General features: G+C 41.7%; 1 protein-coding gene across 1 annotated transcript in view; it reads right to left on the bottom strand.

Moving 5' to 3' along the window:
* Positions 1-23,757, bottom strand: part of GPM6A (glycoprotein M6A) — a 331,272-nt gene extending 307,515 nt beyond the window's left edge. Inside the window, exon 1 of the mRNA XM_038560510.1 lies at positions 23,619-23,757. Within this exon, the coding sequence (XP_038416438.1) occupies positions 23,619-23,622 (4 nt within the window). The 5' untranslated portion in view covers positions 23,623-23,757. The remainder of the gene's footprint in view (positions 1-23,618) is intronic.
* Between the last annotated feature and the right edge of the window lie 1,368 nt (positions 23,758-25,125).

Below are 25,125 nucleotides of genomic sequence, written 5' to 3'. Positions count from 1 at the left end.
GTGACTCTGAACTTCTCTTCAACCTTTCTGAATCGCTAAACCCTTCCATTCAACACTCCCTTTGGGAGCCACCTCATAACCCTCAATATCCTGGCTACATGCTGGTCCCCTCGCTGCATCGACTTCAAGTCTTTAATCCAAATTCTATGACCACGTAAAAATAAATACTTAAATCTTATTTTTTCAAGACACAAAACAAACGTCTGAGGAATAAAGCAATTTTTGGTGATCCATCCTTTACTATTACCTTTTAGAATATCTTTGGGCCTATTTTAATCAAAATAGATAGTAGAGTAAGAGATCCGGGAAGAGGTGCCATGTACTCGCTGAGCCCTGTTTCCCCTCCTCCAGGGCACAAATGTAGACTTCCTTCAACTTACGTGGAGACCTCAAGACTGAATCTGGCTGGTGTAATAGGAGTGTACGTGTATTTGTCAACACAAGGCTGGACACGATGCCTCCCATTCATCTTCTTTGTTCTCTCTTCCCTTGTTTTCCTTATGGAAAATTCTGAGATTTTTAGGGGTGATGGCAACACTAAGATAAAGGGGGTTGGGTCCCCTCCCCTCTGGCCTCAGCACATCCTCTCCACACAATGGACTATGGCTTATAGAGAAAGAAATCTTTACTGGATGAGCCACTGAGATGTAGGTATTATTTCTTATAGCAATTAGTCTATCCTGAATGAATAAATAATAAAGCAGTAAAAGACCCTAGTGTCCAATACAGGTGCCTTCAACTTGGCTGCATATTGGATTCACATACTGAATTTCTATGGGTGGGCCAAATGTGCCTAGTTTTTAAAAGGTCTCCAAGAGATTCTGACCACTAAGGGTTGAGATCCGCTGCTAACCATGGAGCTAGATTTACACTCAATCATCGTAAAGGTGGTACTTAACCCAGTATTTTATCTATTTCATCATGTCTCCTGTAAAGCCTAAAACTATCAATTTAAGGCAAAAATTAGACCTGTTTAAAATCCGGAACCCTTACAGAAAAAAAAAAATCCAGTATATATTTTACACTTTTCCCCTATGAATTCATCCCTCTATTTCAGGCTAACGTTAGCCTTCCCTTAATTAAAATAAATTCTTCTTTGGTGAGAACTGATGTGTTTGAAGAAAAATATAGTTTCCACCAGGGAACAGCTGCCACAATAATGTAAAAACTAACTAGTTTCATGAGGTATAAGCTTACAAACATTATAGACCACTTCAATTCTATTTCAATTCTATGAATTAATGGTTTTTCAAGCAGACACCAATCCATACTACTGAATATTTAATCACACTGCCTAAGGGGTTATTTAAACACAACTTTTCCAGATGCTAGGGGATAGGCAAAAACTATCAATCAACTGAGTCAATTATTCTGCTCTTAAGTTCAGCAGCCTACCTCTAAACCATAATCAAAAGCAAACATCAATCTTATCAAACCTTTACTTGTGGAGCTCCTGAGTTTTTAAGGTCAGCTTCCTCGATCTGGAACCATACCAGAAGTTCATACAGAGGGTGAGCAAAAGAAAAGAAATTTTACCCAGCCTCTGGTGCTGAACACCACCAGAATAGGGAAGTTACTCACAAACTCCAACAAGGAATATGTAATAGCTTTATTCAGTTTTCAGCATATTGATTCAAAAGTAAACAGCAATTGTCATATCCAGTAGTAGTAACAGTACTGCGAGGATAGCCATCTGCTTCTTGTTCTACAAGCTTGACACCTATTCCTATGCAGTCCAGTACATTTACCCTTCTGTCCTAACTGTAATCCACCCAATAATACAATTTATAAGGTAATTTTGAGCATCTACAAGTCTGGGTACTATGGGAGATTGTTTACATATTCTTAATCCAGGCAACAAAACCTGTGTAGTAGTATCACATAACTTTACAAAAATGTAAAAGAAAACATCTTTGAGGCCTCAGGAAGGTTGTTCAAATTGTCTAAGGTTGTTATGAAATTAAAGGTTTGAACCAAAAAAATAAAAAATAAAAAATAAAGGTTTGAACCCCAGGCTGATGATAATGTATTTGGCTCTCTTTCTGAGACAGGCCTTACTATTATTTTCCATGTGTGAAAGCTCAATTTCTACAAGCTGGATTATTCTCGTAAATGTGTGAGTGCTCTTCCTCAATAAATTCAAGTTTTTAATATGAGCGTTGAATTGGTTTGAAGGAATATAATGATTATGTTTCCAAATTCTACTTACAGAAAAATCAAAGCGGGTTTTTGAAAATGTGTTTTTTCACACTTGAAATAATATATAAAATATGTAGATTGATAATAATAGTGATGTGATCTTTGAAAGACTTGCGTATGTAGACATTACTTCTCAAGAGTTAGAGATCCTACTAAGGATCTCTCTCGAACATCACACCAGTTCATCAGGCATAGGTTTGATTTTTGTTTGTTAGTGTATCTTGTCATCAAGACGGATTTGATTTTTTATACAAAACGAAATGGAACATATTATTTAATGCTTAATGCCTGAATAAACTAAAGGATTTTAATTAAAGGTTGTTTTAAAATCTCTCACTTCTATTATGTCTAACACTTAAAGATTTTGTACATTGTGTAAAACTGAAGGAAACAGGAGAAAAAAAGATTAAATGACCTAAGGATGGTAACATTATAAATAGGGTTTTGAACAGGAATAGGGGAAACTGTTATCTGGAGGGAATTCTTTTGAATCTGTTAAAAATTGGACTATTTTTCATTATTTTTATTTTTTAGGCATAAAAATAAAAGAAAAAGTAAACTGCCAAAAATAAACTAAAGGTGATATTTAATCATATCTGCTTCAGATATTATTGGTTTTATTGGGGTATAATTTGTCATCCAGTAAAACTCACCCTTTGTAGTTGACAGTTTTGTGAATTTGCGAAAACGTATAGTCACAGAAGCACCACCACAACCAAGGGATAGAAAAAGTTCTCCCAAAATTATCTTTGCCCTTTGCAGTCCACCACTCACCCTAACCTGCCCCTGTTAGCCAACGATGTAGGGTTTTTTGCCCTTAGAGAATTGCCTTTACTAGAATATTACATAAATGGATAGATAGCCCTTGAAGTCTGGCCTCCTTCTCCTAGTACAACACTAGGAGATTACTCCATGCTGTGTGTTGCCAGTGTTCAGCAGCAGTTCCTCCTCGTATGCTGAGCAGCATCCCACTGCAGGCTGAACCAGTCTATCCATCCATTTACCAGCGAGGGAATCTGGATCCTTTGCCCTGTTTAAGGGCTACGAGGAAAGCCATTATGAACATTATTCAATGACTCTTAAGTTCGCATTTATCCTAGGTAAATACATAACGGTGGGTTTACTGGTTCAGATTAACTGTATATAGGGGCGCCTGGGTGGCTCAGCGGTTGAGCGTAGTAGGCCTTCAGCTCAGGGTGTGACCCCGGGGTCCCGGGATCGAGTCCTGCATCGGCCTCCCCGCATGGAGCCCACTTCTCCCCCTGCCTGTGTCTCTGCCTCTCGCTCTGTATGTCTTTCATGAATGAATGAATGAATGAATAAAATCTTTTTTTAAAAATGTCTATTTAACTTTGTAAGGAACTACAAAATCACTTCTCAAAGTGGTTGTAGTGTTTTGCATTCCTGGCAGCAAACTGAGAGTTCTAGTTGCTTGTCGTCAGCAGTTGGCATTGGTAGGGTCTTGGGGTGTTTTCTTGGTGTTGGTTTGGTTTGGTTTTTGACTATTCTGGTGGGTATATAGTGAGATCTCATTGTCAGTTTTATCTTCCTTCCTCTAGCGACTAATAACGTTCAGCATCTTTTTAAACGTTTGTTTGCCATCTGTATATTTCCCGGGTGAAATGTCTGCATAAATCTTTTGCCCACTGTTATATTGGGTATTTGTTGTTCTTGCTGCTGTTATTAGGTCTTCATTGTTTTTTGTTTTTGTTTTTGTTTAAAGATTTATTTCTTTATTCATGAGAGACTCACACACACAGAGGCAGAGACCCAGGCAGAGGGAGAAGCAGGTTCCCTGCAGGGGGCTGGATGTGGGACTCGATCTCAGGACGCCAGGATCACACCCTGAGCCGAAGGCAGACGCTCAACTGCTGAGCCACCCAGGCATCCCCATTGTTTTTATATATTCAGGATACCAGTCTTTCATCAGATATGGGTTTTGCAAATAATTTCATCCAAGTGTGTGGCTGTTCATTTTCTCAACGATGTGTTTCACAGAAGTTTCAAATTTTGATTTCAATCAAAATATTTTCTTTTAAATTTAGGATTTTGGTATCTTTCCTGGGAGATAACTGCTAAATCTAAGACCACAATGATATTCTCTTATGTCTTCTCCTAAAAGTTTTATAATTTCATGCTTTACTTTCAGGTCTTTTTCTACCCAGCACAGGTTGCATCAAAGTTTATTTCTCTACACCTGAGTGCCCATTCTGTCAGCATCATTTGTTTAAAATACTTGCCTTTCTCCACTGCATAGTCTTTGCACCTTTGTCAAAAATAAGCTGCCTTTCTATGTGGGCTCACTTCCAGACTTTGCACACGGCTCCATTCATGTACATGCCCACAGTTGCACTAATACTATGTGATTTTTTATTACGATGGCTTGAGAGTAAGTTTTGAAATCTTGAACCACATTGGTTTTTGTGTTTTGTTTTTTTGTTTTTGTTTTTTTTCAAAATTGTGTTGGTTATTCTGCTTCTCCCATCTTTCCATCTCAATTTTAGAGCTGACTTCTTGGTTCTACAGAATTTCTTGCTAGAACCTTGACTGGGCTTACTTTGAACCCAATTATATTGGGTTTTGAGGGAACCGACAACTTACTATTGAGCCCTCCAATCAAAGAGTATGACGTGTCTCTCCATATATTCAGGTCTTTGTTTTCTTTCATGTTTTATAATTTTCAGCATGAAATTAGACTTATGCCTGTTTTATATATATTTGGTACTATTATAAATGGTGCTTTTTTTTTCTTATTCAAGTTAGTTAACATACGGTGTCGTATTGGTTTCAGGAGTAGAAGCTAGTGATTCATCACTTACACAGAACACCCAGTGCTCATCCCAACAAGCGCCCTCCTTAATGTCCATCACCCACTTAGCACCTATCTCTGAATCTCCCCCTTCCAGCAATCCTCTGTTTGTTCTCTTTAGTTAAGAGTCTGTTATGGTTTACCTCCCTCTCTGTTTTAATCTTATTTTATTTTTCCTTCCCTTCCCCACGTTCATCTGTTTTGTTTGCTAAAGTCCACACATAAGTGAAATCATTATGGTATTTGTCTGTGACTGATTTATTTCACTCAGCATAATACAATCTAGTTCCATTCATGTTGTTGCAAAGGGCAAGATTTCATTCTTTTTGATGGCTGAGTAACATTCCATTCCAAGTATATATACACATACCACATCTTCTTTACCAGTCATCTGTCGATGGACATCTGAGCTCTCTCCATAGTTTGGCAATAGTGGACATTGTTGCTACGAACATTGGGGTGCAAGGGCCCCTTCAAATCACTATTTTTGTATCCTTTGGCTGAATACCTAGTAGTGCAATTGCTGGGTCATAAGATAGTTCTATTTTTTTTAAAGATTTTTTATGTATTTATTCATGAGAGATACAGAGAAAGAGAGAGAGAGAGAGAGAGGCAGAGACACAGGCAGAGGGAGAAGCAGGCTCCATGCAGGGAGCCCGACGTGGGACTCGATCCCAGGACTCCAGGACCACGCCCTGGGCCGAAAGCAGGCGCCAAACCGCTGAGCCATCCAGGGATCCCCCGTTAGTTCTATTTTTAACTTTTTGAGGAACCTCCATATTATTTTCCAGGGTGGCTGCACCATTTGCATTCCCACCAACAGTGCAAAAGGGTTCCCCCTTCTCATTCTCACCAACATTTGTTGTTGTGTCTGTTAGTCACCTGCATGTCTTTTGTGAAGAAATGTCTGTTCATGTCTTATTAATTAAATTATTTATTTTTTAGGTGTCGAGTTTGATAAGTTCTTTACAGATCTTGGGTACTAGCCCTTTATCCAATGTGTCATTTGCAAATATCTTCTCCCATTCAGTCAGTTGCCTTTTAGTTTTGCTGACTGTCTCCTTCACTGGGCAGAAGTTTTTTTATCTTGATGGGGTCCCAATAGTTCATTTTTGCTTTCATTTCCCTTGAATGGTATTACGTCTAAATATCAATTCAGTAGTTTATTACTGGTAGATGGAAATACAATTATTTTTTATGTATTGATCACATATCCTGCAACCTTGGTAGGCTCACATATTAACTCTAATAGCTTTTTTGTAAATTAACTTGGACTTCCTACTCATATAATACTATTATTTGTAAAGAGAAAGTGTTTATTTCTTCCTTTCCAATCTAAATTAGAGTTTTATTTCTTTTTCTTGCCTTACTGGCTGAGACCTCCAGCACAATGACAAAGAGGAGTACTGAGTTTGGGGATCTCTGCATGGTTTTCAGTCTTAGAAGAAAAGTCTTCAGTCTTTCACCATTAAGTATGAATTTTTGTAAACGCCCTTTATCAGGTTAAGGAGTTTGCTTCTATTCCTACTTTGTGAAGAAATTTTACCATGAATGGATAATGAATTTTGTCATATAACTTATTTATAACCATTTATAATTGGTCTATTTTATTCCTAATGTGGTTATAATTCTTATCATTAACACTATATTTTATTAAATTCATATCTACTAAGATGATCCCATGGTTTTTCTCCTTAAAATGTTAAAAATGAAATTTCAAATCCCTAACCATCCTTCCGTTCCAATAAATGTTACTTGGACATTTTTAGATTAGATCTAAAGTAAGATATTTTTAGATTAGATCTTCTATAGACTTTTATTTGGTATTTTTACTTCTCTTCCTTAAAATTAAGTTTCTTATATTTTCCTGTTGTTTCTAATCTCCCACTTATCATATATTTGTCATCCCCAAATGAGGCTGTCTTAATAAAATAAAAATCATTTAAAATGATCTCAATAAAATAAAAATCTAAGTATCTTCTCCCCAAACTGAAGACCTAGCAGTGGCTCCCCATCCTTACTACACTAGGGGTCAATTATTTAGTCTGTCAGTTAAGATCCTTCTTGGCTGCTTCTTATTTACCTCTGCAGCCCTCCTGATCGATGCATACTTCACAATCTCTACACTCCGGGTCAACTGAGCAGCTTCTAATTCGTTGAACACCTCGTGCTTTTGTTCCACTTCAATGTTTTATTCATACTCCTCTGGCTAGAATGCCTTTACACTGACCCATGTATCAGTGCAAACTATTTTCAAGTTTAATGGCTCAACCTATGACTGCCTCTGGGAACCCAGTTTACTGGATTTTAGGATGAATTTAACTATTCTCTTCTGCCCCTACACACCACCCAACTTTCACGATAGTACCTGTTATGCTTTAACATATCTACTCTTTTGTCACTCTATCAGGTATCATATTTTATTCATTTTGTCTTAATATCTCACACTAAGTATCCTGTCTAGCAAATAACAAGTTTAAAAACTGCCTACTGTAAGAATTATGCAGACTTCTCAAGTTCCTATTTTCAGGACCTCTCCCAAACACTTTTGAGCACTGTCTCGTTCTTAATTCTAGCTTATTCTGAAAAACGTTTTATATCCATAAAAGCCATAGCTAATCAGTTTAACACATGACTACAGCGTGTATTGCTTTTGAAAAATAAGCACTGTTGTTTGAGGTTTGTCTTAACTCTCAAATCTAGAGTTTCCTTTATGTTAGATTTAAAAAGAAATTAAGACTAAAGACATAATTAAGACAGACTTAACTTTCATAATCAATTATGTGTGTGTGTGATTATATTTTTCAAGTACTATCTCTTGGTTAGATGCTTTGTCAAATTATTTTATATACAATCCCTCATTTCAAAAAGTATTACTATTATACCTAGAAATAACAGACAAAATAAATGAACCAAAGCAGTGACTATAAGGGGTTAAAAACAGACTTTTAAAAAATCAGATTAAGGGAATGACAATGCTATGAATTTACCAGGTTGATTTGTTCAGGTTTGCTTAGAAATTAATGAACAAGAGAATATAAAATTCTGTTCAAGTCAATTTATTAAGTAAAATAATATAATCCTTTCTCCACCATTAATCTGTTTGAGAGAAGTCTAAACTTTATGATTTTATGTCTCAGAAGCACCTTTACATAGGGACATATTACAATTACAGCTGACCCTTGAAAAACACAGGCTTGAACCTGTGTCCATTTATATGTAGTTTTTTGTTCCAATATAGTACAGTAAATGTATTTTCTCTTCTTTAAGATTTTCTAAATAACATTTTTCCTCTAGCTTATTTTATTGTAAGAATATAGTATACAATACATATAACATACAAAATATGTGTTAATTGACTGTTATGTTATTGGTAAGGCTTCTAGTCAACAGCAAGCTATCAGTAGTTAAATTTTGGGGGAGTCAAAAATAGCACGTGGATTTTCAACTGCATGGCGGGGGGACAGCGTCCATAATCCCCATGTTGCTCAAGGGTCAGCTATATTTGTCACTTGTAAAAAGAGAAAAAATCCTTTACTTATTTTATATAGTAGTAAAATTTAATACAAAAAAATTAGCTTCCCAAATCTTTCTCTAGAAAAATGAAGTAACACAATATTGTTGACTACAAAATGTCCTGAGTCTTTGTTGAAAATAAAACTTGGGTATTTGTTGCCATTATAACAACTTCAATGCACTTCTCTTTATTGCTGTTTATGTTTAGCTTAGTAACCTAAGCAATGGCACCCAACAACTTGGCAATTAATCATCTTAAAATTAAAAGATTAAGTCCATTGAAAGTCTAATTATGAAAACTGGAAGAAAAAAGGAAGGAGTGCAAATAATTTCTAGCTTAGTTCAGAAGTGAACATTAGAAAAGAATGCTTAATTAACTCTCTGAGGTTGTTCTCCTATAAAAGAATGTATTCATTTCCCCTAGGAGATCAAACTTTTTTTGTAGTTATATATTCAAAGACTAAAAAACTTAATTGAGATGCCTAGAAGATAGTAAGTAGGACTTGTTGCTATGACTTCAACAACCAGCATGCAGCTAATCAGCATCCACATGCAATCACCAAGAAGGAAATGGCTATTTTAGTCCTTAGCTTTACTTCTAAAGACACAGTGATCAAAACTGAAATTTGACCTAGAAGCTGTCATGGTTCTAAAGATGCATGACAAAAGGTTTGGCAAGTGTTAATAAGAATAGGAAAACAACCAACAAAGCAGCCAGATTTCTCAAACTTTCAGGACAGTAAAGTACAGCAAACCAGCCAAGAGCCTAACAGCCAAAGACTATACCCAATGTGCCGTGATGGGCAGGCTCATTGCTCCGATTTGTTGTCAATGATCAAAGACTGGATTTTTTCATTCTAAACAGCCAATAAATAAACAGTGTGCTACAGCCACTGGGACAGAAGAAGAAAGCCATTGACAAAGGAAACAGGACTCTGCCTGAGGAGAGCAAATAGCTACTTGTCCCTCAATTCTGCAGTTCTTGCAGGAATCGGAAGACCAGAGGTATGCCCACCAGTACTACTTGGCAGCTGAGGATGGGGAGACGCTCCCTCTACACATCTGCACCTAGAAATTCACCTGCATGTAGCCCCACATGTTGACTTTAAAAAGCATCAGTGGAGAATGAAAAAAAAAAAAAAAAACAGTTACAAGGGCACCTGGGTGGCTCAGTTGCTTAAGCATCTAAGGTCAGCTTAGGTCATGGGGGGTCTTGGGCTCAGCAGGGAGTCTGCCCTTCTCTCTCTGTTTCTGTCTCACAAATAAAGATCTTTGAAAAAAAAAAAAGAAAAGAAAAACAACATAGTTACAGATACTCAATTAGTGTTTTAAAACTCACCTAGCCAGAATGCTTTAATTATGTCATATTTTATTTTATGTTGCTTTGGGTCAGTGTTTTACACAGAAGACGGGAAAAAACGGAGTAAGTTTTTCAACCATAAGGATAATAACCTCCTTCAAATACGCATGATTTTAAACTTTAAAAGCCAAGAAAAAGCAAGAAAGGGGAAAAAATACGGTGGCAAAAAAAAAGGAAATGGGAGAGAGCCCCAGCATTAGAGACACTGAAGGTATGAATGTGAAATTTAAGGTATTAAGGAAAAAGAATCTCTCTTTTTTGTCCTTCAATTAAATTATATATATTAAGTATTAAAAATGGGGAAGGAGGGAAAAGTTCATAATGCTACATAAATAGTGATATTATAAATAAACTGTTGGTTATCCTATCATTACCAACACGTAACTATATCACATTCTCTGGTATGTAAAGTTTTAGATTTTTTTTAGGGATGCCTGGCTGGCTGGGTTGGTGGAGCATGCACCTCTTGACCTAAGAGTTGTAAGTTCAAGTCCCAGGTTGGGTGTAGAGATTACTTAAAAATAAAATCTTAAAAAATAAAGTTTCAAATGTTTTATTTTTTAACTTAGTTTGATCATTAGGATAGGCTAAGTTGTAATCTATAATTAATTATGTTAAATTATTTCAGTTAAGTGGGTGTCCTTATATCTTTGGGTCAGATTTTATCAATTTCTGATACCTCGTGGTGGTCATTTGGAAATTGGATCTTAAAAGCCTTTTGAAGGTTTTATTTACATAAGGAATGAAGCCAATTGCATAATCTTCAGAAAATACTCCTTCAACTGGTAAGTTCATCATCTTGCAGTTTCTAGGGAGGACCACGTGGGGTTGCAGGAAATAACAAAACATCACTCTAGGCAGGTAGATGGACCAAGCAATCCTGAATCACTGGGATGACAGAAGGCCTTCCACATCATCCTCTTATTTAATAACAAGGGATTTGCTACATTAGGCTTAATTGGCAACTGCCTGATTGTAAATATTTTCAGTTCGTGCTTATCTTTGATGAAGGCTTTCTCTCTTCCTCAGAATACCAGCTTCCTGTGGCTGGTGTTCTGACAGATAAAAAGATAGCTTTTCTTCTCAATATCTCTCCTATGTCCTTCCTTTCTACTATATCTGTAACAGGTCTGCCAAACTCCTTCTTATCACTCCCTGTCTGAAACGCTAAAATCGCATGACCACGTAACTACCATTTTCTCAATCCTTTTACCAAGTCTTCTTCCCAACTAGGCTGCAATAATCTAGACTCACTGGGACAAAGAACTAAGGGAATCAAGAATAACTGGAGAAGAGTGGTTGGAACATGGGCCATGACTGAATAGAAAGGAAGTAATGACAGGGTAGACTAGAAGGAGAGCAAACAGACAAGGCTCTAAGGACTGGGTGAGGACAAGAAGAAGGTTTAGAGTGGGAGTACCAGAGAGAGGGAACAGAAGGAGGAGGTGCTGCGACTGGTGGAACCCTGACCTTGCTCACCCCAGGGAGCCATTCACATACTGTTCATGACTGGAACCCCTTCTATTAGGTTGTGACCCTATATCCCATTGCAGTGGTCATGGGGCGTGGAAGAACTAGGAGCCTTGATAACAATGAGCTAAGGGTAAGCAGGTGGGTCCCAAGGCATGCTCCTCCCACCTCCACATCCGTCATCCTTTGCTCCTGTGCTTCTTGGGCTTGGCCTACGCCACTGCCACCCCTGCTTTGTGACAAAGTCACAGGCCATCTAGCTCCTCCCCAAGGTTCCTTATTTGGAAAACTCGCTGTGATGGCTGTAGCCTCCATTGATCTATTCCATTCTAGACCAATGGCTTTAGCAATCCCTATATTTAATCTAGATCGCTCTTATCTAATCTTATAAAATTCTCATATGGTTTTCTGTGTGCAAGTTTTATATTTCTAATTAATGGGTAAGTCCTTTTGAAACAGCATTATATTTACTCTACATCCTTCACTATGACACTGTGTGCAGAACAAGGTGAGCATGTGGTAGATCCTTAAGAAATATTTGTTCAGTCATATTAATATTAAAGGATATTTAAGAGGCAGCTTTTTATGGGAGAAGTACTCTTTTTTTAAATTGAGTTTTTTTTACTTTCATAAATTTTTCACCTTTTTGGAAATATAACTGATAAATAAAACTATGTATTTCAAGTTAACAACATGGTAATATACATACATGTGAAATAATTAACTACAGTTCAGTTAATTAACACATCCATCACCCCCTAGAGTTACCTTTTTTTGTTTGTTTGTTTTTTTAATGGAGAGAATGCTTAATATCTACTGTCTTAGCAAATTTCTAGTACATAATACAGAGGACTCTTTTTACTATGGAATTATTGGTAGCCCTAGGTACAATGATTCTAACACAACAATGATTTTAATGCAATGTAATGAGATTTGTGTCATTATCAGTATTTTTTTAAAATGTTTAAACTGTTTTAAATTGAGCATCACTTTAACTCTCAGTTTATTTAAGCCATATATTTATCATGTTACATAAAGGGAAGTCCATTGAGGTAATTGCTGTGAAATGAATGGAACTAATTAATAACACTATTTTTTCTAGTGATTTCTATTTCATTTATACCTAAGGAACAAATTACTTCCAAATTGTGCACTTATATTAATAGCTGCTCGGGCTCTGTTCTCTCTAGAGACTTGTCACTGTGAATTTACTTTCTCATGTATAATTAACAAACAAAACTGTGTTCTTCCTTGTAATTCTTTTTCTAAAAGGAAAAGACCATGTAAAACAGTGACAATAATGGATAATCTTGTCACACATGTGTCCTGTACACAGTACTTCCTTGTTGTGAATTTCTGTCCTTTTTGAACTTTTCAGTAGAAAAACTAAAATGGGAATGCAAAGAACTCCCTTAGCATCCAGTGTGCAGTATCTGAGCTTTCACTCTCAAGGTCATGGTTGACTTATCCAAAGTCATAGCTGAGTTATCTCAATAACAGAAAAAGTCTACTAAAGTAAATATAGTACTGTGGATTTGGTCTTCAGAATTTTTTTTAAAAACAACTTCATTTCAGCACTTCTCTTTTAGGTACTTATTTAACAAAAGAAATAGCAAACACAAAATATTACACCCAGAAAGAATAAGCCAGCAGTGAGTTATCCTTTATTTTTTGAATTTTATTTTATATTTTCAGATGTCATGTCCTTCTCTATGCCTTGATATTTCTTTAAAAAAATGTTTGGGACTTGTAGACTAGGATTTAAGCATGGCTGCATTTTTTACCTCCAGAGAACACGGCCAGTGGTTAAAACACCATTTTTAGGAATTGCAAAATGAATCCTTTTTTATCGTAACAACCTCACAGACCACTGTCTTGTACTCACACACATAAAAATTAACCAAATCAAACAAAACGCAGAAACAAGGACCCTCCCCACATGCACACACAGACACACATGCAGCTGTATACTTAAAAAGTCTAGGATGCTACCCACATAAGAATATAAACCTACATGTTGAAATATGTCAACTAGTTCCCTCACTTATTAGTAATATATCATTATAATACATAGTTATTATTAAATGTCAATAGTATGTATTATAAAACATAACTACAATTACTATGCTACTCATCAATATCTGAATACTGTAATATATGATTATTTTATGTTAATGATGCATATAAATGATAATATATAATGAATTATAAGTGAGCAACATAGCCTAATGAAGGCTCTGATAATTCCCAGAAACACTACATGTTTGTTTTGTTTCAGTTGTTTCTTTATCACTACTTGGTAAATATAAAAAATATATATATCTGAGGCTGTGAAAAAAGAAAAATACCAAAATCTCCTGGTTGAAATCTTAAGAGCCTTCTCTGTTAGAAAAAGTGTAGGTTGAAACCACAAAGAAATTACTAAGAAGGTGGGGTCTGTTTGCAGTTATGAGAAACACTGCTATACGACCGTCCTCTTAGTAATCTGACAAGGACGTGGGCATCAGTGTCTTGTATTTATTTATTTTGTTGTCTGTGCATTAGCTTCTAGGTATTCATTTACTTATTTATTTATCTCTACACCCAACGTGGGGCTCAAATTCACAATCCCGAGAACAAGAGCTGCAAGCTCTACCAACTGAACCAGCCAGGCACCCCCAGCATATAGAGGCATTAGGGCTGTATGGAACCTTCCAGGCTACTGAACCCATGTCTCATCTCCACCAGAGGAAGAGGGTAACACAGATCAAGAACAACAATCAAGAACTGGGACAAGAACCATCATCTCCTGACTTCTGACCTAGTGAACAGTCAACCACGATATGCTTGATCTCTGTTGATTCACTTAATTTTTTGAATAGAGCCCATATATTTATCCACCTATTCTTAGTACTAAAGGCATAAACAGTCTCTATAAGTGAAAGATAAGAAAAATAAACACAATACGCTTGTCAAAATAGACGTTACGTCTTGACTGAACATAGCACTGCACGATTCAAAACAATCAAGAAACATACACCCTTTAAGAAAATCTGCAAAGACCATCAAACATTCTTATAGACATAGACAAAATGGTATTTTTTTTTACTTTAAAAACTATATCTAAGTATTACAAACTAAGTTCATACTATTAATCATTTTATAATACATTGCTCAGGGAGTCTATCATTTCCATGGCTTGTTGTCCATGCCTCTCCCCTAGATTATCCCCCTCTTTCTCAAAACATGAAGCACTTCTAATTTTTTTCCAGCTGACAAAAATTTTTCACTTGACCTTGGATCCATTAAATTTTCTTCTCTCCTTCTTTCTCCCCCTCCTGTTCCCTCCTTGTCCCTTACCCATCCTCCCTCCTCCCTTCTCTTCCTTCCTTCCTTTCTCTGTTTTGTTTTTGGTCCTTGAAATCTGCTCCATGAGAGTAGGCTTGTATCTTCACCTGTTAAATAAAAACACTTGAATTTCAACAGGCTTGTATCAATGAAAAAGCCATTAAGCAAAGGAAGCGCCATTCCTCTCTTCTCTTTGTTGAACTGAACACTGTAGATGACTAATTTCTCAAAACACTGTTCTCCTTTGGCTCTCCTGACATCACACTAACTGTAGCTCATCTGCTTTTCAGCAGACTCTTCTAGATCCTTGTCGCCTTACTGTTTTTTATCGCATCAGGGGCTTCGGTCCAGAGTTGAATCCCTCCCATGACAGCATCCTTAACTCCGTCCTGGACATACAATCATTCCACACCTTTGCCTTCTTCTGCCATGATGAATCCTAAATATATTTTACATAAACCAGAGTCAAATTTTGTGTTTTTGTAACTTTCTACTAAGGGAGCAAGGTAGGCAATGTTAGAAAAACAGCTTAACGGTAAGAATGCTTGCTGGTTTCTTTGCCAGTTATCAGGAAGTTGCTGCCTTCAGATCTGGACATGATCTCAGATAATGGCGAAGAAAAAACATATTCACACGTTCAATAAGTGCCAAAACAGATGTAGAGATCGGACACTGAGATTGGATAGAAAAGACAGGCTTTGATCAGGTGCGGCGTTTACTAAACTCCAGGCACTTGTGAAGTACTCGCAGGTTTTACCATATTACCTAACAATGTGCAGAAATGCAACAAGTGGCTGAACGTTTATTATATGCAAAACTCTTCCCAAATATCCTTTTTATTTCTACAACCACCTTGGTAAGAATCGATATTGATGGTAATATTCCGAGAGGCCCAGAAGGTCTGGTGACAAACATGTGTTAAGTTCCATGTGGATGAATTAGGATAAGAATTTACTGAAATATTTATGTTCTGACTACTTGTGCAGCACCAAGTTGCCTCCAGGGTATATGGTTTGTCCCATATCAGTACCAGCATTACTCTCATTTATTTCATGTTCTAAAACACAATTTTCAGTTTTAGTAAAATACAGTGTCAATACAACTTTAAATCTCTACCATAAATAATCAGTATTTCTTATCTTAAAAACAGTGACTACCAAATACTCAAAGTCTAGAGCCTGCCCTCTCTTTATCATAAAGGGAAACTTCTGGAATATCATTGGCCCTTTGTAACTCCTTGGCCGTTTATTTGACTTGAGTATCACCTTATGTAAAGCAGGAAACACAGTGCTGAGGATAAGTGGCAAGGTAAGAGCTGTGTTTGGACGGGTGCTCCTCACCATATGGGGATGATTTTCAGGGAATGGAAGAGAGGAAGTAAGCTGCACAGGAAAGATCACCAGAGCCCAAGCGGGAGCGGGGAGGAGTTGAATGAAAGCAAGCTGCCTGATATCTGATAAAACAGTGTGGATGGTAAGAGATGTTAGGACCTTAGGTCCTCAAGGCCAAGGATAGTCCAGAGCCATGAAGAAAAGGAAAGAGGGGAGAAGAGAGAGCCACTTAGATCCAGGAAGGATGTAATTAATTCAGTTTTGAATATAATAAGGTTGAGAGAGTAGAGGGGTAACTGGGAAGAGGTAGGAGACAGCTGGGCATAGTGATACCAATTTGGGGGTTTTGTACACATGAACACTTGAAGCCATGAGACTAGAAATCATAAGCGATCTTCAGGGGAAGGGTTTCAGTGACCTCTGGAGAGCATCACCCCACCCCAAGGCTAAGGAGTGACTGGCGCAGAAAAAGACACAGCAACTATAGAGCCCCAATAAGTTTAACAGAGAAAAGAAACAGAGATGTAGCAGCACTCCCAACAGTAGCTCTTGGTAACATCTTTTAGAGGCAGGAACTGGATCCGAAATTAAATGTCATATTTTGGAGATATAAGTTTATCTTGTATGGAGGAATGACACTTGTCATGGTAGCTCAGTTGGCTTGATGAAGGACACAGAGGCAGGCTTTCTGGAATGGTTATTTCTCCAAGCATGCCCCAGACTTCCTGCCTCAAAATTGGCTAGACGACACGTTAAACCTGCAAGTCCACTTCTCAAGCCCAAACCTTCTAACCTGAATCTTGGCCGTGGGATCCAGGGGATGTCAATAGTGCTTGACATATTCCCTAAGGTAGTCTAATGAGATGACATCATTAGAGGTCTTAGAACAAGAAACTTCTTAGAAATAGCAAGAGACACTTACTTTGCTCTGATGTAGTGTTGGCATATCTTATACATTATGCAGTGAGTAGTGAGTGACTGTTTTGGCAGGTGATCTTAACAAACTAAAGAAGAATCTGTTTTAACTCCATGTCATACTACCTTTGGTCTCCTCATGCATTATTCCCATTATACCGGTTATGTAGGTCAAGCCTTTATTTCTTGGTGAGATGTGGTTGTGTGTGTTTGTCGTACCGTGTAGTGTGCATCAAGTACATGGCCTCACATTATCTATCCTCATTTCCTCATCTCTTGTCAAACAGTTGAAAATAGAATGACCTCAAATCAACCAAGTTGGAAGTCGGAATCTAATTCTTTTTTTTAAGGCCACTAAGTTTCTAGGTTGAAACTAATTCTGTCCTTGAGTTTAAACCCATCCCATTCACCCTAATTCTTGCTTTTCAGTTGTCTAGGAGAAAGCCCTATATTTTTTTTTTTCGGAAATGACAACTCTGATCCTCTCCAGTTAAAAATGATAAAATGAGAATTTACACTTAAAGTTTTGCTAAATCTTACATGTGTTTAATTTAGAAACATATGTTCCAAAAATAAGAATATTTAAGCCTATACTTATTTTTAGCCAACACTTCACCAGTTCATATTCTGTGTTTTGTATAATTAACATGTTTTGGAAAATTAAAGCAAGCTTCTGAGCAATTCACCACAAAGCATTTCGTTTATAATGACAAGAGAATGTTAAATAAAGGATTTATTGACCTACATTCCAATTTATGACACAAACTGAATTCTAAGTAAAATTAATAGCAATTCACAATAGCTTTAGAAACTTCAGATTTAAATTAAAATAAGAAGGACTAGCTGATCTTATTTGAAATTATTTTGAGTAGAGCTTATCCCAGCATCCTCCTAACACATTGGCACGCAGGCATGAATTTCCTCACTCAAATGTTCTGCTGTGAAATTTCAGTGTGACAGTCTAGATTTCTTATATTTCTAATTAAAGACTCAGTCCTTTATCATATGTGTTTCAGAAAACTCACATTAAATTTTCACTTGTAAACCTGACGATGTCTCTACAGTGAAGCACACTTCTAAGACATCTCTTCTAAGATGAGATCCATCAGTTGGCTACTGCAATTCTTTTCTCTCCTTGTAGGAGTCTGTTGCTCCTCAAATCAAGAGGAGGGATCTAATGCCCCTCCCCTTGAATAGGATTGCCCTTAATGATTTTTCTGACCAATTAGAAGGCAGCAAAAGTAATGCTCTGGGATTTAGGATGTTCTAGGTCATAAAAATCCCTACAGCTTCTGCCTGGATTTCTTGGAACACTTGTTCCAGGAATGCTGCGTCTCAGAATCCAGCTGCCATTCTGTACAAAGCCCGAGTCAGCTGAAGGCAGCCCCAAATGAACCACCAGCCAATAGCTAGTCAGTTGCCAATATGTGGGAGCTACCTTAGACAACCGACCCAGTCGAGTCTTCGGATGCCTGAATCCCCAACCCATACTGGACCGCTGGACCGCAGAGACACCAAACTTCAAACAAGAACTGTTCAGCAGTTGGCCTGCAGAGCCATGAAAGATAGTAACAAGTTGTTGTTTAAATTCACTAGTTTTGTTGTGTAGCAAAGATAACCAGAACATTCGTTTATCTTTCTCTGTTCAAGTTCAGACACTAAGACTTTTATAATTTTCCAGACACAATAACATACTAGAGGCTAAATGACCCTTAAAGGATTTACATAGTAGGGGTGCCCGGGGGGCTCAGTTAATTAAGCTTCCTGACTCTTAATTTTGGCTCAGGTCATGATTTCAGGGTTGTGAGATCCAGCACTTGGAGCCTGGTTAAAATTCTCTCTCTTCTCTCTCTCCCACTCTCTCTGCCTCTCTTAAACGAAACAAAACAGAACAAAAAGTTTTACCTAGAAGTTTAGCATCATTAAACTGTTCTCAATTTGCCTAATGGGAGCAGCTCAGTTTTATCTTTTTCGCATGTTCTTTCCTCTAATTGTTACCAAATCAAGATCTGAGCTACATAAATTTGTCAAACCTTGTCCACCCCCTCATCGAACAAAAGGGAAAACAGAATCCCCAAGATTTACACGACCCACCCAAAGACATAAAGGATTATCATCTGTTGTGTTTCTCCCGCTTCAAATCTTGTCTCTCTGTACTGCGTTCATAACTGCCTCAAGGGGGCCATATTTTCCCCAAAACTAGTATGAGCTCAAGATAATACCATGTGTCATTATTCTTTGCCTAAATTTGCAAATAATTTTACAGATCCTTAACCAAGTCCATGTTTACTGAAATTGAATGAGAGCAAAATACCTGATTTTCTTCTCGTCAAAATTTACAGACTCCTAGATCTAAGGATTAATGTTAAAGGTGTCACATTTTATTGTCACTTTCAATCAGGTAATTCATTTTGTGGGTTTACCTCTTACTAGAGATTGATAACCCTCAAATCTTTATTTTCCTTCTTTTTTAAGATATTTTTTTGTTTTTGTAAGATTTTATTTATCTATGAGAGAGAGAGAGAGAGTGCACATGCACAAGCAGGGGGAGCAGCAGAGGGAGAGGGAGAAGCAGACTTCCCCCTGGGCAAGGAGCCTGATTCAGGGCTCCATCCCAGGACCCTGGGATCATGACCTGAGCAGAAGGCAGACTCTTAACCTACTGAGCCACCCGGCACCCCTTTATTCTCCTTCTTCTTGTGCTCTGCTAAATTCTCGTGTATTTCCAACACGCTAAACATTTAAGTTTAAATGTCTATCACCTCTTAATTAACATTCTAAAAATGAAATTAATCTTCTGTCCAAAATAAAGCATCTGGATAATCCTTTAAATATTCTATCAAGGGACATTATTTCCCATTTTCAATGTTTCAAATCTCCAGAGAGATTATTCATTTTCCTCATTATTGCTCAATTGCCTGATTTTATAGATTTCTCATTAGAAATATCTGTCATGGGTCTTTTTTCCCCCGTTTCCTCTGTTACCACTTTTCCACTATGGCTCATCTAGATATATGTCAGGATTACTTTGGCAAGTGTGTCTATCTTCTCCAGTGTATCCTTTGTTTTAAACAACACTGGTCGATTCATCTCTTTTAAGCACTAATTTCACTGTAATTCTTCTTTGCTCAAAAGCCTTCTGTGATGGGGCACCTAGGTGGCTCAAAGCCTTGGCCTTTGGCCCAGGTCATGTTGTGGGGGGTTGGGGAGAGCCTGCTTCTCCCTCTCCCTTTGCCTGCCACTCCCCTGCTTGTGCTCTCTCTAGCTCTCTCTCTATCAAATAAATAAATAAACCTAAAAAAAATAAATAACTTTCTAGGACTCCCTATTTCCTATCATGTAAATTCTAAATTCCTCTGGTTATTTTTGAAGGCTCTCCAAAATCAAGTCTATCCTGTCAACTCAGCTCCATGTCCAACCGCTTCCCAAAACTAATTTTCTTCCTGCTTTGAGAAGGGGCCCATTGTTCCATCTAGAACACTTCTTCCCTTACCAAACCCTCTCACACACCCCCAAGTCAGGTTCAATACCACTCTCGCCATGAAACTTTCCACTGTCCCCTGTGGAACTAAATAATGTCCAGTATGATTTTTAAAATAAAACGAAGAGCAGTAGATGATGTAGCTAGAAGAGAAATTAGAAATATTCCTGATATCACTAGCTCACCATTAGAGAGCTTGCGGGTGAAAGTTAGCCTTGCAGCTAAAAATGCAAATACTTTTGGCAAAGAATTAGTCCTGCATTTTTTTAGTATGAAACACCTCACCATATCCTTTCTGTAGAGCAATATTTGAGGGCAGAGGGAAAACCGTGTTGCATAACTAGACAAGCTGAACGCATCACTGAGGAAAGAAAATAAAAGAAGGAAGCAAGAGATGCCAAAATCTCAATTTGCCTACTTTGCAAATAACCTTTCTTTTTTTTTTTTTTTTGAGAATTAGCCTCGTGCATTATAGATATAACTATAAATTATTCAGAATATTTGATTAACCAATTACTCTCATTCCTCTACAATGCAAGAGTATGGATTTCTTCTTCTGCGTCAAACAAGAATTGATTGCTATATTCACTCCCATAGCACCATCTTCCTTTCTATAAATGATAAATTTCGGTTGTCATGACACCGGAAAAGATGGATTCGGCTTGCTGGCATAGCCAGGCATTCTCCTACACTGTTTTCGCCCCGCATCCTCGCAATGTGGACTCCAATGCCCTCACCCCCTGCTACCACTAAAGAAAAGAAATTCTGACTAATGTTCTGTGTTTTTCACAAGTAAATTAAACAAAGAAGAGAAAGATGACCTCAAGTGACCAATTTTTTTTTTCTCGAGTTTCTGTACATATTTCCTTCCTTCTGTCTCTCATTGGCCCCCATCTGCTCGGTGGCTCTTCCCACTTCTGCACTGTGTGTTTGGGCCACTGTCCTGAGTTCTGGCATCGTGATCTCACTGTCCACTGGGTGCTACATACTCGTTCTCTCTCTACTCCCTGACCCCTGGGCTCTCCCTCACTTCCTCTACCCCACTCTCCCTTCCCAGCCATTCGACACCAATATGAGTTTTTAGTGACCTCGATTTCAAAAGGAAAACGTCAAGTGCTCCTCGTAGAAGAAGGTGGAGACAGTTCTAGGTGTCTGTGGGATACAGAGATAGGAGAACCTGGAAGAGACCCAGCTCAGAATGAGCCCAAGGCCTCAGGTGCTAGCTCCACCTCATTTCCATAATGACACCTTCCTATCACGGGGCTCCTGCCTAATTTATCCAAGGGCATTGAGGTCAAATCCAGGACCTACTGTTTTCATTACAGTTTGGAAATGCAAGCTAGAGAAACAATTAACTAGAAAATTAAGAGGCCTTTACCCTTTGATCCTCCACTCAAGCTGAAGGTTACAGAGTAAATAATTTCATTCTTTCTAGATGATTCGATGTTGGATACCAACGGCATCTGAGTACTTTTAGTGGGGTAAATGGATAAATTCCACCAAGTCCATAATCTCATAATCTTGGCTTTCCACTTGTGAGAGCCCCCCCCCCCCCCAGGTGTTACCCTGACAAGAGTTCATGCACCCGCAGAATCAAAAGCCAGAGGCAGGACCAAGCCTGACATACTTTCTGCCACACTTGGGAAAACTGTGTTATCGTTCCTTTCTAACTTGGAAATATTCCTTCCACTCCAGAAAACTTTTAAAGACAGAGCTCCGCTCCGCAGGCCGTGCGCCGCCCTGCTTTAGCCAAAGGCCCCAAAATCACTGGGTCTAAGACCTGGGGGTCAAGCAGGAGGAGACCAGGAATGTCTCGGCAGTTAAGTCACAGGCAAGCACGCCCTCGGCCTCTCCCTCACCGTCCCCCCTGAATTGGCCGGTGCGTACCGACCCCGCCGATTAGCGCCGGAGCGTCCCGGGCCCTCGAGCCGAGCCGCTGGGGACTCCGGGGTCTAGGCGGGCGCGTGCATCCCGAAGCCTCCGCCTCGGGGGGGGGGGGGGGCGCGGATCCTTCACAGCCCGGGCGCGGGGGCCGGGGCACCCGAGCCGCCCCAGCCGGTCCCCAGGCCGCGCCCGCCCGCCCCGCCCCGCCCCGCCCCCCGCATGCCCCGGGCCGATCCTCCGGGCGCGCCCCGGCCGCCGCCGCCAGCCCCGCGGACCGCACCCAGCCGGGGACCGGAGCGCCCTGCACCCCGGGGCGCCCGCTCGCCCTCTGCCCCTGCGCGCCCGGCCCCGCAGCCTCCAGCCTCCGCTCCGGGGCCCGTCCCCGGCCTCGGGAACCTGGGCGGATGCAAGTTGTGCGAAGTTCCCGCTGCTGCCCGTGCCGCGCGCACCGCCACTGCTCCGCGCACGGTCACCTGCTCCGCGCACCGCCACCTGCACCCCCTCCCCGCGCGGACGGTGCTCCCCGTTCCCGCACGGCCACCTGCGCCCCCTCCCCGCACGGCCACCTGCGCCCCGTTCCCGCACGGCCACCTGCACCCCGTCCCCGCACGGCCACCTGCTCCCCGTCCCCGCACGGCCACCTGCGCCCCGTTCCCGCACGGCCACCTGCTCCCCGTCCCCGCACGGCCACCTGCGCCCCGTTCCCGCACGGCCACCTGCACCCCCTCCCCGCACGGCCACCTGCGCCCCGTCCCCGCACGGCCACCTGCGCCCCGTTCCCGCACGGCCACCTGCGCCCCCTCCCCGCACGGCCACCTGCGCCCCGTCCCCGCACGGCCACCTGCACCCCGTCCCCGCACGGCCACCTGCACCCCGTCCCCGCACGGCCACCTGCTCCCCGTCCCCGCACGGCCACCTGAGCCCCCTCTCCGCACGGCCACCTGCGCCCCTTCCCCGCACGGCCACCTGCGCCCCCTCCCCGCACGGCCACCTGCTCCCCGTCCCCGCACGGCCACCTGCGCCCCGTTCCCGCACGGCCACCTGCACCCCCTCCCCGCACGGCCACCTGCTCCCCCTCCCCGCACGGCCACCTGCTCCCCGTCCCCGCAAGGCCACCTGCGCCCCCTCCCCGCGCGGACGGCGCGCCCCGAGAGTCCGCCGGCTCCGGGACCCCGGGCTCCCCCGCCGGCCTCCCCGCGGCCCCGCCCGCCCGCCCGCCCGCCACGGCCTCGCGCCCCGAGAAGCCCCGAGAAGCCCCGAGGCGGACGCGCCGGCCCCCCGCGCCCCGCCGCCCTCCCCGCCCCGCGGCCCGGCCCGCGCACTCACCCATGGCCCGACGCCCCGCTGCCCCGCGTCTCCGGACCGACGTCCCCGGACGAGCGCCGGCGACCGAGCTCCCGCCGCCGCTCCGCACTCAGTCCCCGCGGCGAGTGGCGGCCGCAGCCCTCCCGGCCCAGCGCCAGTCCCGGCGCCCCGAGCCTCGCAGGAGCCTCGCAGGACGCGCACCCCGGCGGCTCCCCACCTGCCGCGCGGCCCAGTGGCCACCGCCGGCCCTCGGCCCGCCCCCCCCCCCCCCCCCCCCCCCCCGCCCCCTCGCCTCCCCTCCCCTTCCTCGCCCGCCCCCTGCCTTCCCCTTCCCCCGGCCCTCCCCGCCCCTCTCCGCGCCCTCCCCTCCGCACCCCTCCCCGCGCCCCTCCGCCCCCCCCCGCCCCTCCCCTCCCGCCGCCCGCCACGTGCAGACACCGCCCCCGGGTAAATACACGCGCGCGCACACACACACACACGCACACACACACGCGTGCGCACGGTCTCGCCCCCCGCCCCGGACCCTGCGGCCAAAGTAATAACCCCTAACTTGGAGACTGGGAAAAGATCCTTCCGGGGGTCCGGGATTGGGGGGCTCTGCATTCCCCGTCTTCACTTGGCCGCCCTCCCCCGTAACCACAGGACTGAGCGCGAGCGAGGCCATCTCCGCTCACTTTGCACCAGGCCTCGCTCCTTTCCTCTACCTAAGCGTGTCGGGCTCCGTAGGGTGGCGCGGCTGGGGAGTCCTCACGCTCCACCTGCCCCTCCCCCCACACCCACACCATAATATGCAGAAGTCACCTGGGAAATAAATAAGTGACTCAATCCTAGAGGGAGCGGACACTGCAGGAAGAACACTGCGCTCACCAGCCTGGAGGCATGAATGGGGACTCTGGCTCTACCACTGATAGACACTGGGACTCAGTTTCCTAATTTGTGAAATGAAGGATCTGCAAAACATGGTCTCTGAGGAGGTCCCTTCAAGCTAAAAAAAAAAAAAAAAAATTTTAAAATTAAAAAATTATGTAATTATAATGGCCTAGTTCTTTCCGGATTCAGACTGGAGGAGTTAATTTCAGCAAATCCGTCCCCAAAGTGTCTTAAGCTGCTTTCTCGGCCTGACGTACACAGATCTATGCCACGAACAAGTGGAAGAAAGAAACCAAGTGGACCTGGGCACTGGCCGCGAGGAGCACGGCTGTCTAATACGGAAGACAGGATGTGCAAAATTAAGAGCATCACGTTTGGCAAGAAATACATAAATACATAAAGAAATGCAGAGCATAGGACTGCAGTGGTGCAGAGCTGCTCCTCACCCAGTGGAAGGGGTGCGCTCCTGGAAGGGGGGCTGGAAATTTCAGTCAAATGGGCATAGAAAGTTACTCTTGTGCGAGGGGAAAGGGAGTAATCCATAGAAGTTGTGAAATAACACCCTTGAGAAATGCATCAGGGTCTGGAAGCTGGCTAGCGTGGACCGTGATTGCGGCAAAGGGTCACACTCATACGTGGGTTCAATCAAGACAAGTGA

The sequence above is a fragment of the Canis lupus genome, chromosome 16 (assembly GCF_011100685.1).
Source record: "Canis lupus familiaris isolate Mischka breed German Shepherd chromosome 16, alternate assembly UU_Cfam_GSD_1.0, whole genome shotgun sequence".
Classification (NCBI taxonomy): Eukaryota; Metazoa; Chordata; class Mammalia; order Carnivora; family Canidae; genus Canis; species Canis lupus.
This window is presented reverse-complemented; position numbering and strand designations above follow the sequence as displayed.